The sequence below is a fragment of the Chelonoidis abingdonii genome, chromosome 9 (genome assembly GCF_003597395.2).
Source record: "Chelonoidis abingdonii isolate Lonesome George chromosome 9, CheloAbing_2.0, whole genome shotgun sequence".
Lineage (NCBI taxonomy): Eukaryota > Metazoa > Chordata > Testudines > Testudinidae > Chelonoidis > Chelonoidis abingdonii.
The window spans coordinates 51,802,722-51,821,654 of record NC_133777.1 but is presented as its reverse complement, the minus strand read 5'-3'; the positions used below and the strand labels follow the sequence as shown (position 1 = coordinate 51,821,654).

General features: G+C 42.6%; 1 protein-coding gene across 3 annotated transcripts in view; it reads left to right on the top strand.

The window, feature by feature from the left end:
* The window catches only part of USP3 (ubiquitin specific peptidase 3), a 70,262-nt gene that overhangs the window by 41,208 nt on the left and 10,121 nt on the right, over positions 1 to 18,933 (top strand). For all 3 annotated transcript variants that reach the window (XM_075069538.1, XM_075069539.1, XM_075069540.1), the window contains 5 exons: positions 5,540 to 5,623; positions 8,098 to 8,179; positions 13,384 to 13,466; positions 15,239 to 15,352; positions 16,192 to 16,305. In XM_075069538.1, the coding sequence (XP_074925639.1) occupies positions 5,540 to 5,623; positions 8,098 to 8,179; positions 13,384 to 13,466; positions 15,239 to 15,352; positions 16,192 to 16,305 (477 nt within the window). The remainder of the gene's footprint in view (positions 1 to 5,539; positions 5,624 to 8,097; positions 8,180 to 13,383; positions 13,467 to 15,238; positions 15,353 to 16,191; positions 16,306 to 18,933) is intronic.

The following is an 18,933-nucleotide window of genomic DNA, read 5'->3' as shown; positions in this document are numbered from 1 at the left end:
TGGGGGCCAGGAGGGACTAGGCTTGGGACTTAAAGCTGAGATTCTAAAAATAGAAAGTATATAAGAGGGGAAAATGCCATGCTAAACCATATAAGGAAGTATTCCTTATAGCCCCCTCCCTGAACTACACACTTTGTTAAAAGCATGCTGCAGATCTGCAATATGCCAAGTGGCGCACAGTTCAGTCTGTGGTAATCCTAATGATCACATTATAAGAACATGTCAATATTCACCCAGCATTTAGGTAGAAATCTCATTATGTTAAAACTCCTTAAACTAAAAAATTGTAGATTGGATTTTAAACATGATTTCTATTTTGATGTAGCAATTGTGCTGTGTTTTCAATGCTCCTGTTGCTTCTGTTTTTTTTTTTTTTTTTTTTTTTTGTTACTGGTTTGACTCTAAACATATCAGTTTCACTTTTTTGTTTGTAGTCAGTTTTATTTTCCACTCTTTCTGTAGTACAGTAGTGCTTGAGTTCACAATGGCTTAAAAGAACTGTCCGTTTAATTCTGAAGTACCATGAAAGCATTTGTATTGAAAAAAGATTTTGTAAGTCTCTTTAAAAACAAACAAACAAAAAATTGTTTGTGTCTGAGTCTCAAAATCAAGGTTTGAACTTACAAGAACCTGAGAGCTAAAGGAACATTTAACTGTATATTTAGTGGCAAGCAGCCTGTTATATCCATATATTAGTGGCGTCGTAGTTCTTTCATCTGAGATAAAATGTTCTGTTGCTGTTTCATTTAAGTTGGCTTTCATTACCTGCTTACAGATGTGGGCTGTTACGCAATCAAGGTAACTAATGTGCCCATTCAGGCGAAAGTATGGGCGTGTTGGTGCTAGGCACAGCACAAGCCACCAGCATCCATCCACTCCATCCTTTCCAGTGATTCAGAGTTGGGCTGTGTGTAGTTTGCCCTAAAGTGGTGGGCTCTGTTGGAAAGAAACAAACACATAGCAGCGCCCTGTTGGTGTGAGCAGGGAAGTGAAACTGACCAATGTAAGCAAAGTACTTTTACTTAAAAAAGCACAAATGAATGAAAGGTAAAGCAAACTTAACGACTCCCTTCCTTTTTCATAATAGGGTGTCACCGGTAACGTAAATGGAGAAAACCTGTTTCTTTATCAGTTTCCTTATGTTGATAGTGGCCATTCTGTGGCTGTATGTTTCATACTTGGAAGTGATAATTGGGTCATTTTCAGTGTATGGAAATCTTAGTAGTTCTAAGAAATTTGAGTGACTTTCTTTTCTTGCATACAGCATTTGCAGAAATCCTGTGCACGCTGATTTTGTGGATATCACTTTCTGCAAAAAAGGTGTTCTGCTCCCTTCATTTTTCAACTCCAAACATTCTTAAACTACAACAGGGCAAATTATTTATATTTGAATTAAGGCTAGTAATATTGCGGACTTTTTGAACTATCTCAAAGATTAATGCAGTGAAAATATTGTGAATCGTTGAAGTGTCTCATGTAGACACTTTGATTAACTGACAAAGCACTGATTCCAACAAGCAGGGGAGTAACTTGAGCTGATGATTATTATGTAGTCACGCTTTTTAAAAAAAAACAAAGCAAGTCTTGTACTAGAGGGAAAAGGAGAGAAATGGCTATAGTTCAGAAAGTAAATATTTTCAAGGAAAAACTTAAAATATAGAAGGTGCTCTTCCTTTAGCTCTGCATAGGAGATAAAATGAGGGGTGCATTTTCATTCAGTAACTAAGGGCTAGTGTACAGGGGTGGCAGTGTGTACCAGAGGGTTGTAAACTGTAGAGTGCCCTAAATGCCGTGTGTTGACCCTGCTGACACACTGTAAAGGCTGGCATGTAGTCTCGTCTGATTCAGTACTACACTAATGTGCACTAGGAACCTTCTGGCATGTGTCAATAGGATCTACATAGGGCAGTTAGAATGCACCTTGCCCTTTTCTTCCCTCCAGCCCCTGTTCTGTACTGGGTCTCCTATGGGAAGCATCAGGGTGCAGTCCTTGTATTCTGGTGGCTCAAAGTTGCATTGCATCTGCACTGACTCTGCCTCCATTGCTGAGAGGTGTTGGGGGCTGAAATACAGCCTGGCTCAGCATCCATGTGGCTGGGGTTTGTTCAGGGCTGGAGTCTGGGTTTCTCTCAGACCCAGGGCCGGTGCAAGGATGTTTCGCGCCCTAGGCGAAACTTTACAACCTTGCCCCCTGCGCCCCGGCCCTGAGGCACCCCCCCCCGCCCCCCGCAGCAGCTCTTCCGCTCTGTCCTGAGGCACCCCCCTTGCAGCAGCTCCCCACACCCTCCATCCTAAGGCACCCCCCCGCCTCAACTCACTCCTGCTCCACGCACGAGCACCCCGGGCATGCCATGGCTGCTTCACTTCTCCCGCCTCCTAGGCTTGCAGTGCCAATCAGCTTAGGCGCCACAAGCCTGAGAGGTGGGAGAAGTGAAGCAGCCATAGTGCGCTCAGGGAGCAGGCGGGGCAGGGGTGAGGTGGGGCAGGGACTTCCCCTGCGTGCCACCCCCTCTCTTACTTGCTGCAGGCGGCCCTACCCACGCTTCTCTGCCCCAGCTCCCTCTGCCTAAATGCTGGGGGCGACCGGGGTGGCTGAAGAAAATGGCACCCCCCAAATCCCAGCGCCCTAGGTGACCGCCTAGGTCGCCTAAATGGTTGCACTGGCCCTGCTCAGATCCCTGGCTGCTGCATCTTTTTGAAGCAACACCCCCTGCCTACTTGCATCATCAGTGGCCCAACAAGCAGCAAAGGGGATGAGCTGAGTGGCTCCGCATCAAACCCATGGAGGGGAAGGTTTTGTCTCCTACATATGCACACAGAACAAAGGAGGGGAATATGAGAGGCTTCGCTGAGAGCAGTCGGGGATATCCTCTTGAAGCAGACTTCTCCATAGGACACAAATCTTTTTCCCATCCTCCTCTCCCCCCTCCCCAAATGCGCGCACACATTTACTTGTACCTCAAGACAGAGTGGAGCATGTTTTTTTCAGTTTTTGCAAGCATTCCCTGAAGGCCTAGTCTCCCTTTAGAAAGAGGCTGCTAGCTGTGCATTTATCTTAAAAGAATTTGTTGCAAAATTCTTGATGTGACGGTCACTACATGTTTATGTGGTGCCTAAACAGTGGGTCGTAATCTGGGTGAGGCCTCAGCAATCCTGCAATAGAAATGTTAAACAACGGCATTTCTCCTCCTCTCCTCATGTGTGCAGGTTTCCTCTCTGGTTCTGGTTCACCCTTTCTAGACTAGAATTGTTTTCCTTAGTTACAGCTTCTGTATTTTCTTAGAGCAGGCTCTTGCAATGAAGAGTTCTTTAGGGGGAGACCTTTGGAAAGCTTGAGCTGCTTGAAGAGTGGATCTTGCAGTTGTTTTGATGCACAGTATTGGGAAGCTGGTAGTCTTAACTGCATGTCAAATTACAGGTTTAAAGTATAGCTAGCTGTTCCGTGGGAGTGGAATATAGCTTCTCCAGAAGTGTAGATTTTGATAGGGGACTCTGCTTAATCAGGAAAGCAGCATGAGATATCTGCCCTCATTAAGAGATTCTTCCCCTGGGATGAAGATGTAGACTGCTGTGAAACATGCGTTGAAGTTGTTATATGTTGTAAGGATTCTCTGTTAGCATTTGTTCATTGGCTGTGTTACAAATGCCTTGGGGCCTGATTCTCTACAACCATGCAACTTGTGTAATGTTGCTTCTGCAGAGGGGGTGAAAATGCTGCCATTTTGATTTGATAGAATTTTATGCTCACTTTACATGAGGTATGAAGGCAGTTGGGGAATCAGGCTCTTTCTTTGCACAACACAGTTAATGGTTTCTGTTAATAGCAGTCTCCCTCCTGCTGCTTCTCCTGACAGCTTCCAGATGCTTACTTGATTTCTATACATTTCCATGCTGCTCGCCCCATTGTATAGCACATACATAAAACCTTCTTAGACAAATAATTTGTAGCGGAAATACATCTTACAAAAACCTATTGGATGAGGTTGTGGTTAAGGCACTGGACCAGGACTTGGATATTTAGAGCATGGCTACGCTTGCTGATGTAGAGCGCTTTGAGTTAAACCAGCCTTCGTAGAGCGCAGTAGGGAAAACGCTGCAGTCTGTCCACACCACCAGCTGCCAGCACACTGGTGTGGCCACATTAGCAGCTCCTGCAATGGCCACAGAGAGCAGTGCATTATGTTAGCTATCCCAGCATGCTTTTCAAATAGGGTGGGGCGGAGTGTGACGGGGAGTGTGTTGTGTGTGTATGTGGGGGGGAGAGAGTGGGTTTTCGGGGGGCTGAGAGCATGTCAGCATGCTGTCTTGTAAGTTCAGACAGCAGCAGACCTCTCTTGCCCCCCCTGCATTCCACAGTAATGGTTGCTTTGTCTCGGAGCAGATAAGCATGCCGACTGTCAAACGGAGCTTTCAAAAGGCATATCGAAAACAATGACAAGAGTGGCCACTTGACTTAAGGGGATTATGGGACGTTTCCAGAGGCTGATCAGAGCGCAGTAATGGAACACCTTGTTCACACTGATGCTGGGGCGCTCCAGCAGAGGTGTATCAAAAGTTATTCTACTCACCGAGGTGGAGTACCAGCAGCACTGTAGCCGAGGAGTCAGAGCGCTCTACGTGCCTTGCCAGTGTGGATGGATAGTGAGCTAGTTCGCCTGGGGCTACTTTATTGCACTGTAATTTGCAAGTGTAGCCAAGCCCTTAACCAAGATCTCCAAGCTCTTCCACAGACTTCCTGTGCGACTTAAGTCGTATTACATAACCAGTCTGTGCCTTGATTCCCCATTCTTTTGTGTCTCTTCTGTTTGGAGTGCAGGCTATTCAGGGCAGGAGCTTTCTCTCTTTTTGAGTGCGTACAGCACCCAGGACAATGGGGTTCATGGCACGACTGTAGTAACAATATTTCACAATCAGTTTAATTATTTGTATTGAGGTAACATACAATCACAGATTTCATTTGCCTGTTCTGCATACACTATGGTTTCCGTCTGAGTGGTGTGGCTTTTCTTCGAACCAGAGCCTCTAATGCCAATATCAGTTCCACAGGGCACGTTTCGATTTTGGAGCCTTGGAGTTCTGAAGTATGCTCAAATAAATGTTAGTCTGTAAGGTGCCACAAGTACTCCTGTTCTTTTTGCAGATACAGACTAACATGGCTGCTACTCTGAAACCTGAAGTAGAACCAATGAGACTTGATGCTTTTAGTTTTACTTTTTGGTGGGAAGATGCTGGCTGGAGTCCTGGGTTTAATTTTACAAACTGTTGTTTGATGTGGTCTGGGGATAGAGCTGCAGTAGAGAAGAGAGAGCACAGGAGTCAGAAGCTGCCTGCACCTCTTGTAAACAGAAAAATAGTTTTGAGAAGTGGGTTAAGTTAATTGTTTTGCCTCCTTGTTTCAGATCCCTCCATCTCTTACACTAAATACCTATTGCCTCCAGTACTTGCTCCCATAGTCACATGAGCTCGTCTGCTATATCCAGCCTTTGAAGTACAATGCGTCACTGAAACCCTTTACGCTTGCTGATTGTTTTCCTTGCAGTTATCGCTGTGATGATTTTGTAGTCAATGATACCAAGCTGGGCCTGGTACAGAAAGTCAGGGAGCACCTACAGAACTTGGAAAAGTAAGTAACCTGCTTACCACTCCCCTCCCCGCTCTGGGTGGACTTGGGTATTGCTTAATTTGAATGGGTTTTCTTTTTGTACATTGTCTTTGTACAAGCCTTTTCATCATCTACACGAGATCTACAAGGATTATGGGGTTGGGATGACTTCTGCATTGAAACTCGTGGAAATACAATTAACAAGCAGCTTTGTCTATGTCAGTAGTTCTCAAACTGTTTTACTGGTGACCCCTTTCACATAGCAAGCCTCTGAATGCAACCCACCCCCCTTATAAATTAAAAAACAGGTTTTTATATATTTAAGCCCATTATAAACGCTGGATGCAAAGCAGGGTTTGGGGTGGAGGCTGACAGCTCATGACCCCCCATGTAATAGTCACACGACCCCCTGAGGGGTCCTGACCCCCAGTTTGAGAACCCCTGGTCTATGTGATGACTGAGGCATTCAGACTTGTCCTTGTGAAGAATATCTTGGGAAACGTCTTGCCAAGAAGCAGACATGGGTTCCCAAAATTAAGATTTGGTTGCTGGAGCAGAGCACTTAAAGTGGAAATGGAAGAGGGAAATATCCTGATAAATGTTACCTGTGTGGCCTGGTTTCTGAACGTCTGAAGATGAGGAAAGCTCATGAACTTATAGTAATTGTATACTGAGTTACAGAAGAGCAGTGCTTTATTGTGACTTATCATGCAGATGCTGTAGCCAGTTCAGGAGAGCAAAATATTAGGGCTTTCATAATTTGCTTGGAAACTTTGCAAAGTATCTTGTAGAAGTCTAATATCAAATATCAATATCAAATATTGTTTGGCTGCCCCAGAGTTCAGACACCAACACCACTAACAAGTGGCTGTGATGTTGGAAAATCTTCTGATACTGGTACGCTAAATGTGTCACTTTGGCATCAGAATCTCCTCTGTTTGGTGTTGTCCTAATCTGAGGCCCTCTCCACTTCCAGCTGCTGCCCCATTTGAATGGGGCTAGGAAATACTAACACTCATTGTTTTTCCATTCCGTTTTTTACTGGGTTGATAACAAGTGTACAACATGTGGATGAGGGATGTATTTAATATTTAGGGAAGCCTTGGAGAAAATTTGCAACTTAGTTTTTCAGAGGTGAAGGTTGTCACTGTCAAGGCCAACACATGGCTAGTAGCCCTGTCCCAAGGTGAAAGCCCATTGCAGTGACTTCACGATCAAAAGTATTTAAACTATAGACTTGAAATGGCAAAGGAAATATTAAAGAACGTTGCTATAGCATGCTACATGTCTTTAGGGTTTTAATATTTTAAATTTTGCCTCTTGGCTGGTACCAGAGCGCTCTTGGAGGAACACTGTTATCCTGTGATGCACATTTCTATGAGGAACTTGTTGTTTGGGAGTCTCCCCTCACCCTGGCCTGACAAACACTGATATCTTTTGCACACAGCAGTGGAGGATCTAGATACTTTAGAGCATACTGCAGTGGTGCACTGCATAATTTCTCATGAACCAGTAGCACCTCAGCAGTTTATCGTGTGCTGCTTAGAGTTTTCCAGCTGTTTCGAATAACTATAAGTTCACTTCTTACTTGGGCACTTTGTCTTCTAAAAGCTTATCTTAAAGGCTATAAAAGTATGTTTAGTGTAAGTGACTGTCATTGATTAGCAACATGTGAAGCCCTTAGTGCATTATACCCAATAATTTTCTAAGAATGGACTTTTTTGATATAATGTTGTTAGTATTTGTCTGAGAGAAACTGCAAAGCTTGTGGCTCAAGTTGTTTTCTGCCTTAAATTGTTTGGCTCTGCACGTATTTTAAAGTGTCTTTCTAAAGCTCTGGAGAGAGACTTCAGAAGACAAGAAGTGCTGCTGGAGAAATTCAATATGAAGTGTCCCTTTGATTAAAAAAATACTTAGTATGTTTTCAGATCAGAAGTTGCATGATGATTAGGACATGCTTCAAGGTACTTACTGTAGCATAACATAATTACATTAATTCAGATACTAGACCAGTGGTTCTCAAACTTTTGTACTAGTGACTCCTTTCACATAGCAAGCCTCTGAGTGTGACCTCCCCCCTCCCCATAAATATATAAAATAGCGGTTTTAATTTAACACTATTATAAATGCTGGAAGCAAAGCGAGGTTTGGGGTGGAGGCTGACAGCTCGCAACTCCGCATGTAATAACCTCGCGATCCCCTGAGGGATCCTGACCCCCAGTTTGAGAACCCCTGTACTAGACACTATATTAAAAGAAGAGTTTGTATCTTTTCCAGAGCACTGACTCAAAACAATCTATTTTAAGACACACGTTAAATGTTTATTGTACCTCTATAAAAGCATACGTTGAAACCAGGGGAAGGCCTTTCTGCTCTTGAATGTTAATGATCTGATCTGTAACTGTTAGACATTGAGGTGAATGCACACTCACTTTGTCCATTTTATATTGTTTTTTATAATAACATGTTTTAACTAATTTATTCCTTTACTATAGTTCAGCTTTTACAGCAGACAGACATAGGAAAAGAAAACTATTGGAAAATTCATCTCTGAACAGCAAGTTATTAAAAGTAAATGTAAGTACAACACTTTCAGTGCTTGAAGGGGCTTTGTCAACTTACCAAGGCTCAAAATGGGCCTAATGTTGACCTAGTTTAAAATGGTTATAATCTGGCTTCAAATTCTAAATGTCATGTATTAGTTGTATCTCTCTGCCTTCCTCTAATGGAGAGGTGACTTATTTTTTAAAAATTGCTGGTGTCCTCTTGTAATCAATCTAACCTAGTGCTTGAGCTTCCCTGTTGCTTAGCAGCATCCACTAACTAGGAAACAGCTAGTGCCAATTGGACTGAAAAACAGAGGTAGGTAAGAGGCAGCCTCTTGTCTGGCAGATGAGTATTGCTGTCAAATTTGTCAGTTGCAGAAGAAAAGGGCACAAACCATTCCTCCCTATTAGCTAAGGAGGTAATAGCAAATTAAGAAAAGGGGGTAATCAGCGAGGTGGCAAAGTTTGTAGATGACACAAAGTTAGTCAAAATAGGGAAGCCCAAAGCTGACTGTGAAGAGTTCCAAGGGGATCTCACTAAACCAAGTGACTTGTCAACAAAATGGCAGATGAAATTCAGTGATGATAATAAGGGCACAGTAATGCTCATGGAGGAGGGAAGTCACAGCTATACATACAAAATGATTGGTTATAAATTAGCTGTAGCCACTTAAGAAAGAGATCTTGGAGTCATCGTGAATAGTTCTATGAAAACATCTGTTAAATTTGCAGCAGCAGCAGTCAAAAAGCCTTAAAAGTATGTTAGGTACCAATAGGAAAGGGACAAACAGATAAGACAGAAAATATCATAATGCTGTTCTATAAATTCATAGTATGTTCACAGCTTGAATACTGCACTCAGTTCTGGTTGTCCCATTTCAAAAAAGATATATTAGAACTGGAAAAGTTAGAGAGAAGGCAACAAAAATTATTAGGGGCATGGTACAGCTTCCATACAAGGAGAAATTTAAAAAGATTAGGATTAGTCAGTTTAGGAAAGAGATGACTTGGGAGGTGGGTATGATAGATGACTATAAAAATCATGTGTGTGAAGAAAGTAAATAAGGAAGTGTTATTTACCCCTTCTCGTAACACTGGAACCAGGGATCACCCAATTAAATGAATAGACAGCAGGTTTAAAACGTAAGGAAGTGCTTCTTCACACACTGCTCAGTCAACCTGCGGAACTAATTTCCAGGGGATGACGTGAAGGCCAAAAATAAAACTGGGTTCAAAAAAAGTGTTAGATATCCTCTGTGAGCTTAGGTCCAAGAATGGCTACTAGTCAAGATGATCTGGGGTGCAGCCCCATGCTCTGAGTGTTCCTAACCCTCGGTCTGCTGGAAGCTGAAACTGGATAATGGGATGAATCACTCAATAAATTGCCCTGTTCCGTTCGTTCCCTTTGAAGCATCTATCACTGGCCACTGTTGGAAGATAAGATACAGGGCCAGATGGACCTTTGGTCTGACTCAGTATGGCCATTCTCAGGTTCTTAATAAACGTTTGAGTAAAATTTTCAAAAGGATTTGTCCCATTTTTCAGAACTGTCTTTAGGTGCTTTTGAAAATGTTACCCTTTGTGTCTTTTCTCATCTTGCCTGCTGCTCCCACTTTACAGGTATCTGTCTCCTGATGTTGGATTCAGGACATACCGCTTTCACCTTCAGTTTCACGGAGCACTAGGGATGCTGTCCCCTCTGCCCTCTCTCAGCTTGGTGGGGCTGCATGTATAAAAAATTAAATGAAGGGCAAGAATGCAGTGCAGGAATGGAACCTGCATTAGTAGCTCTCAGCTGCTGGTGCTGCATTGTTGATGCATGAACTTACCTCTCCACACAGAGAGCTTACTTGAAGAGGCAGGAATTCTCCAGAGGGTTCATGGAGGTAGGGATGGGTGTGTTTGGTAGGACAGCGGTACAGCTGCTCTCCTATGTCTGCACTGCAATTAAAAACCTATGGTTGGCCAGTGTCAGCTGACTTGGGCTCAGGGCTGTTGAATTGCAGTGTAGATATTTGGGCTTGGGCTGGAGCCCAGACTCCAGGACCCTGCAAGGTGGGGAGGATCCCAGAGCTCAGGCTGCAGTCCAAGCCCAAATATCCAGATGGCACAGGCCAACCACAGGTATCTAATTGCAGTGTGGACATGCTCCTAATTGGCTCCCTCTGCATTCCCAGAGTTCCAAGCAGCTGGCAGTGAGTTGCTGTCTTGGAACGTCTGTGGTTTTAGTTACTTTCAAAACTGGCAGGCCTAGTTAGTGTCCCTCTTCAATTTATAAGAACATTTCTTAGGATGACTGAGGAAGCATTTGCAATACTGTACAGGCTTTTTTTTTTTTTGGCTACAGAATCACATGAATTCTCAGTGTCTGGAAAATCAGAAGTAAAACTACAGCTGATGTGTAGCAATTGAGAAGACTGACTTAGAAAATACTAACTGAATAAGGTGCCACAGGACTCTTTGCTGCACTAACTCAATGGAGATTATAACCATTTTAGAGTCCGAGCTATCTTTGTTTTCTCTGTTTTATTAATACATGAATGTTGCCCAAGGCAACTGGTGGTCTTTTCTGTGCTGGCTCATTGGATCAGTGTCTAGAAAAAGCAGGGCACGTGGTGTTTGCAATAATGCCATGCTGTCTAACCAGAGGTGGGGTGAGAAGGGTACTAAAAGGCATTGAGGGGTGGAGTTTTTGTATGTTGGAAACAACACCTTCTTTAAAAATAGGCTCTTGCAATTACTCAACTGCTAAAATGCTGTTTTCTATCTAAAGCTGACTTTTCTATCTAAATATTATAAAATATTTTTATGCTGTTTGCTCTTTAGGCTTTACTTGAGGATTAAGTTTTGTATATTGTTTGTGGTAGTGTTAATTTCTCTAATGATATCAAGACACAAACCAGTGGACAGTATCTGAATTACAGAAACTTTTTCTCCCATTGTCCCTACTTGAAAGCACACTGCTCTTGTTGTCAGGGCCAGAGTTGATTTTTGAACTCCTGTTGTTAGAAGAATGGTTAACATACCATTCTGGAGACCGTAAGGTTAAAAGTTCATCATGCAGTTCTTATGTAATGTGTAAATTTTGACTGGCAACTAAAACACAAGTGCAAAAGATTTAGAAATAAAAGTAGCTACAGAACCAAATTAGCCTGCGTGCTGCATTCCTCTAAACTGTCAACAGTTGGTAGGCCAACGATGTCACATGCCTGCTCTCTCCAGCCCTCCTGTCCCCAACCCCTTCAGCTTGTACAGTGTGTTTAATTTCAGTAGTTTTCCCCAAAATGTGGTTTGTTTTTCTTCACAACAAAAAAGCCAGCAGTCCAGCGCTGGGGCCTCCTGAGGAGTCCTAAAAGAGCAAACCCATACCACATGAAGGTGGGGGAGTCAGTGGGCAATTGGCAAGAAATTAGATCTCATTTCCAGGGTGAGAATTTTTCAATAGTGCCGTAGGGAGACTGGCATGCAGCTCCCATTGAAAAGCCTAACTCAGGCCTGGTCTACACACTGAGGGATTAGGTCAAATTTAGCTGCGTCAGGTCAATTTAAAAATGAATGCGTCCACAAAACCCAATGAGGGGAGTAGCGCTAAAATCGACTTTGCTGGGTCAAATTTGGGGTAGTGCGGACGCAAATCGACAGTATTGGTCTCTGGAAGCTATCCCAGAGTGCTCCATTGTGACCACTGTGGACAGCACTTTGAACTCCAATGCACTAGCCAAGTACACAGGAAAAGCCCCGGAAACTTTTGAATTTCATTTCCTGTTTGGTCAGTGTGGCAAACTTAGCAGCACAGGTGACCATGCAGTCCCCCCAGAATTATAGAACGTAGAATGTTTCTACGCTCCCCTGTCATCTCTGTCCCTGAGATTATTGCAGATTAGAAGGCGAAAAAAACGCACTCATGATGACATGTTTTTCGAGCTCATGCAGTCCTCCCGCACTGATAGGGCATAGCTTAATACATGGAGGCATTCAGTGGCAGAGGCCAGGAAAGAACTAAGTGAGTGCGAAGAGTGAAGGCAGGACGCAATGCTGAGGCTAATCGGGGAGCAAACAGACATGATGAAGCATCTGTTGGAGCTGTAGGAAAGCCAACAAGAGCACAGACCCCCGCCATATCCACTGTATAACCGCCTACCCTTCCCCCTATGTTCCATAGCCTCCTCACCCAGATGCCCAAGAACGTGGGGGGAGGCACTGGGCACCTAGCCCCTCCACTCCAGAGGATGGCCCAAGGAACAGAAGGCTGTCATTCAAACAGTTTGATTTTTAGTGTGGCTACAATAAGCAATGTGGCCTTGTCCTTCCCTCCTCCCCCACCCCATCTGGGCTACCTTGTCTGTTATCTCATTTTTTTAATTAATAAAGAAAGAATGCATAGTTTCAAAATAAGTTAGTTTATTTCAAAGGGGGGAGGGTGGTTGGCTTACAGGGAAATAAAATCATCAAAGGGGGTGGGTTTGAATCAAGGAGACACACACTCAACTGTCACACTGAAGCCTGGCCAGTCATGAAACTGGTTTTCAAAGCCTCTCTGATGCGCAGTGCGCTTTGCTGTGCTCTTCTAATCGCCCTGGTGTCTGGTGCAAAATGATTGTCTGCTGTTGCTTTCACAGAGCGAGGAGCGACTGATGACATGTACTCAAAACCACCTGCAACAATGTTTTTGCCCCATCAGGCATTGTAAGGTTAACCCAGAATTGCAATGGGCGGCAGAGACTGCAGGAATCGTGGGATAGCTACCCATAGTGCACCACTCCGTAAGGCGATGCTGGCCATGGTAGTGAGGACGCACTCCTCTTACTTAATGTTCTTACTGTGGACATACGCAATCGACTGCATAAAATCGATTTCTAAAAATCGACTTCTATAAAATCAACCTAATTTTGTAGTGTAGACATACCCTCAGATGCTTTTGAAAATCCATCCAACAGCCTAGAGTGGATTGTTATAAAGGGTAAGTAAAACATTCTCTCAAAATAACGAAGATCCCCAACTGTCCTCTGAAGGTTTATTTAGATGGTAAAAAAGGGAATTTTTCAATCCAATTAAGGTACCCCTTTAATACCTGTGTAGATAGATCCTTTGAGCTGGTCATGTTGTAGGCTTGGCTCCCCGCTGGCTCAGTCTATCGTTAGTTCTGTTTGAATGTACACTGCTGCACAGGTGACTGTGTGCTTAGGGAGTAGCTTGTCTGTCTCTTTTGACTTACCTCTTTCTTCTGCTTCCCAGGGGAGCACCAATGCCCTTTGTGCTACAGGCCTTCGCAATCTGGGGAACACGTGTTTCATGAATGCGATCCTTCAATCTCTCAGGTATCAGTCATGTTTTATATGCAATCATCAAATCAAATTCCCACCCTGGGCTTGATGTTGATTTGGTGGTATCTGTTCTGCAGTGCTAGGCAAGAAAGGCCAGCTACTGCTCTTCCACTCTTGCCCTATAGACCTGTCGGAATCGGGGGTGCTGCCTTGGCAACATCCTCTGTCATCCAGGAGGAGGGAGGAGCTCTCCAAAGTGATCCCTGTGATTGATTCAGGAGTAGCAGTAATGTTCAGAGGAAGCCCCTATGCGTTCAGCTTGAAGAGTAGTGGTCTGACATGATGCCCCTTTTGTGGGTGAGGGATCAGTTAGGGCATCTGCAGGGGAAGGAATTGTCTGTGTTCTGAGGGATGCAGTATCTCCAGAGAGAGAGGTGGACCATTATCACTGGGAAACGGTAACATAATTTGAGTGTCTGGTTACTGGGCCTGGTTTCTCACTAACAGATCTGTAGATGCTCTAGTGGCATGGTGTCACTGGAACTCTGACCAGACAGGCAAACCCGATTCTTGACCCTTGTTGTCCAAGCCTTTGGAGACTGGGCCTCTTGTGGAGTTCTGCTTGGTCTCCATTATGTCATCCTCTTGCTCCCCTCCCCCTTTAATGTACTAGTGAATCTATTTAAAATGCAAGTTAGAAAATGTCATGCAGCCTAGCTGAGAGCTGCACTGAAATTTTTGTGACCTTAGGGACCCTTTCTTCACTCCATAAGTGCACGCTCTTCTGTGCAACAGCAGCAGCCCCTGTCCTCCTCATCCCAAAGTTCACATGTGTAATTGAATCATCATTGTATTGCTCACAAAAAGTAACTTCAAAATTTAACTTTGTATGAGTATTTTGCACATATTCACAGTAAAAATGCATTAGATGGTGCATCCTCAGGGCCAAATTATCACTGGGTAGAGAAACAGTTGTGTACCTACATCTGAGCATGCAATTACATGTGCACTGGCAGGAGTCATGCGTACTCTTCAGCCAGTAGATTGATGGCCTTCTGAAAACCAGGGCCAAATTCTCAGCTAGTTTAAACTGGCATCGCTGTATTGATTACATTGGTAATACTCAGATTTAAACCAGCTGAGGATCAGGCCCTGGTCTTTTTAATCTTGTCAGACCTACTGTTTTTCACCCTTCTAATGATCTAGGTACTTGCCATCCATTTACCTTCCCTCTATCCCTCTGTAGTTCCAGCTAGACACTGTATTACTGTATGCAGTTCCTGCCCTTAACTGTTGAGTATTATGACTGTACTGTGTAATTACAATTTTTGTGTTCACTGAAGTATGGTGGCATAACAGTGATGGGGAAATAATTTTTATATGTAGTCTGTAAATCAATTTCTAATGCTTTAAGTTCTTTCTAGATGGTATGAACTATATTAAAGTCTAATGATACATTAATATTAATGCCACTTATAGACATGATTTGTTTACAGTGAGCATGATGTAAGAACTCAACTCTCAGTAATTGTGGAACCTTGGCATCTCCTAATCAGAAAAGAGAAAAGATATAATTGTTGCAGGTAACTGGGCCGGTGAATGCCATTTAGTGGTGCCCACTGTACATGTGCTGAGTAGATGATTATATTGTAACACCAGATGCAAGTTGACTAGTTCTCATGATGGGAAACTTGACCTATTCAGTGTTATAAGAACTAGTTCAAGAAGCCAAGTGAGCAGCTCCGAAGAATACTGTACAAAGCGCACACGTGTCCTTCCTATTATCTATTCTATATGTTTCTCACTCTCATTTCTTTTTCCTACAGTAACATTCAGCAGTTTTGCTGTTACTTCAAAGAGTTGCCAGCCGTGGAGTTGCGGAATGGGAAAACAGCTGGCAGGCGAACTTACCATACCAGGAGTCAAGGGGATAACAACGTGTAAGTTAACACATTTCTTGCTAGCACTGAACTTCAAGAAACAGTACTAGAAACTGAAAGAGGTAGTGCCAGGTGCTATTTGGGTGTATTGTACAAGTGGAGATGTTTACATAATTTCCACTGTTCTTGTAGCTGTCACAGGAGAGAAGACTAGCATCCATCAAACAGTGCTGGAGTGAAGTTAAATATATTTAGAGCTGGAATTATTAACCTAACTGGACTAGGTGTCACCTAGTGTGTCTTAATCTTACTCGAAAAACTCTTTCCAAATGTGCTCAAAATTTAAAAAAAATTGGCTGAAGGACCTTAAACAAGAATAATAAATACTGTATTGAGTTGTGGGAGAGGAGAAAAAATATCTGCTATAGTACCAGAGTGGAGTAGTTTTGGGCTTGGTTTATTAAACATTTTAGCACTAAATTATAGTATAGGCAACAGCCTTGAGAGAATTTTAAGGTGAACAAGTGGACTGAATCTTCACCAATATGCAAATAATTGTGCGCACAAGATTTACAGGTACAATTTTAGAGGTGCTCAGATACTACAGTGAGGAAAACTTAGATAGAAGATCTGTCCCACTTCCATCCTTAATATATATGATTTCACAATGTTGCTAATCTGCCTTCTCTGCCCCTTCAATTTTGTGGATTAGATTTAGATTATAAAATTTTTAGGGACTTAGAATATGTCATTGTATAAGAAGCTGAAATGATTTACCAAGTGAACCATTTTCATCAAAGGAAATTCTTTGACATTCGTACCACTGAAGTCCTGAAGAGCAGCAAAATGTAGATTAGAGTACGAATCCACACTAATTCATTTTTACTTTCTCTCCCCAGTTCATTGGTTGAAGAGTTTAGAAAGACACTTTGTGCTTTATGGCAAGGGAGCCAAACTGCATTTAGCCCAGAATCTTTATTTTACGTCGTTTGGAAAATCATGCCAAATTTTAGGTAAGTTCTGTAAGACAAAGAACAGTGTTCTTGAATGTAACCTTATGCCACCTGTGACCTAATCTGGCTCCTGGAAAATATTCCATGCGACCTCCCCCTGTGCCCACAAATGTAGCTTTCAAATGCGACTTCACTTTGATCTAGAGACTTTCATTCATCGGGATAATTGCTTGTTGCTAATACCCACACTGCATATAGTAGAGTCAGAGAAGACAAATCTCTTGTATACAAGGATTAGAGTACATAATTTTGATGAGTAATGGCTTGCTTCTAGGGGCAGCAGAGCCAAGATGATGATTATTCATCACTGAAAACAAGCAATTTACAGAACTTAAACTTTTGGCTATGATAGGAATGATATTTAAAAAAAAACAGTTGTTGTAGCTCTAAGTAACACATACTGGGCAAAACTTCCTTGATTCTCAAAACATTCTAGCTTTTGCTCATGTAACTCTAAGTAAGGGCTATAAGACACTGGGTGTTACGCACACTGTCAAAAAAAAAAGTTACCCAAGTAAATCAAAGTATCATTCCTCTCCAAGGTCTCCCTGTCCTGGCCCCTGAACCTCTTTCAAAGGAGCACTGAAACCTGTTAGGATTTGTGAAGGTAAGTTGCTCCATGTTCTCAGGTAGTAAAGATGTTCTGTTATCTGTTACATCTCCAGCAGTGCTGAAAAGATGCTGTGAACGCACATGCTTAGCTGAATAACCCAGAAAATAAAAGTCCATCTTTAGTATTCTTCACACTGCCTAACGTGTTTTACTGGCTTATGAGAATCAAGGAAGTTTAATACCAGTGGCTTCAAGCAATGGCCAAAATGTTCTAGGCATAAGAACCTTATCTCTGATAAGCTTGATGAGTTACCCCATTATCCGTAATAAACGTACCCTACCGATCTTGTGTGACTGAGCAGGGAAATCTGTTCTCTAGCAAATTTTCAGCACTGTGGGCTCTATCATGGCTTTTAACATAAAGTGCTGCCCTCTTCTGGGAACTTGGCACTCTTGGGAGAGGGAGAATTTGTGACCCACTGGTAATACCAGCTGTCTAGGAACACTTCATTAATGAAAGGTACTAGTTGTGCACTCTGCCTTCCTTTGGCCATATCTGTCCCTCTATTGAGTGAAGCCAAAATAATGCGGTAAACCACATGGAAAGAAAAGTCAGACACTCGCTGTGTTTTCCCCTGCATTTGGAGGAGGGGAGGGGGCAGCAGCCTTGGCTGGAGGGGGAAAATAGATGTTCTGTGTTGAATTGCATCATGCTGTATGAGTTACTGGTGCTCCATTTAGAATCCCCAGTCTCCCTCTGCAATGTTAACCAGCTCAGAGGGGCTACATGCAGGGTGGGCTTAGGATAGATGGACAGGGTTAGAGCTGGTGGCATGACAGCTACGAGCCAGCTATTCTACTTGTGTTTGTGCAGGGTGGAGTGGTGGAGGGGCCTTGGAGCTGAGATTTGGTTGGTTAGCCTTTAAGAGGTTTTAGCTAACTGTGGCATCTTCTGCCCTCCCTCGCCACTATAGGCCCCATCTCCCTAATAGAAAAGTGTAGCATAGTGGAAAATGACTGGAAATTGCTGATATTGCAGTGTAGATCTCTCCAAATCTGTGTGGGAATAGGGAATATAGCACATGGCTAGGAATTGCATATTATACATTCGATACAGTTGTGGAATGATGGCAAACTGTAGAGTCTCTGCAGGCTGCATCTCTGTTATGAAAGCTTGGTCTTTGAGCAGTCTAATATGGCAGATCTGCTGCACACAGAGAGAGCTCCATAGCCTCTTGGTGGGTTGAAGTATGTTTGTTTATTCTTCATGAATTCTGAGGGTTTTTTTCCCGTGATGACTGTTCCTTTTGTATCATTTTTGCCGATATGTGGATGGGCTGGATTGAATTGTTTAGGTGCATTGGGATCTGCTGTTAGGTGCTGCTGGGATCTGAGGTCTGTGTGAGAAGCTGTATTCCCCACCACAGGAACTTTGGTCATTTTATTTTAGATTGTTCAGTTAACATTCCAAAGATATTTGTACTTGGGTGAACGGAATACAAACCTTACAAAGTGCTGTATTATAAATGTAAATAACAATAAAACATTTACAAATCAAATTACATCGCATTTCAGATCAAATATATGTCCCATTTCATTTAAAATATCTGTCCTTTGGCTTAAGTAATGTTGTCTGTAAAACATTCTTGCTGATAATGCTGTTCCCATAAATTTTCTTTCTTCTGTTGTAACTGCTAAGCTATATAAAATGTGGATATATCTATTAAACAACCTACGCAATTGCTTCATTAACTCAGTAACTTCTAATGACTGCATTTAAACCTGAGTCTTTCTTACATTGATCATGCAGCTCAGAAAGAATTCTTCTGCCTCATTCATTTGTTCTGGAGTGATAATCCAGTTTGTATAAACATTAAACATCTTCTGTTTAGTATCTATGCAAAGTTAACTTGCAGATTATCTGGTAAAGTTAACTTTACCAGATAATCTTCTTAATTCTGAATACCATCTCTAGTGACCTGATGAAGATAAATACCAATCAGGAAAACTACACATTAGAAATTTTAGATTTTGGAGTATTAATAATTTTACTTCCAAAATATTTACTTGATGTTA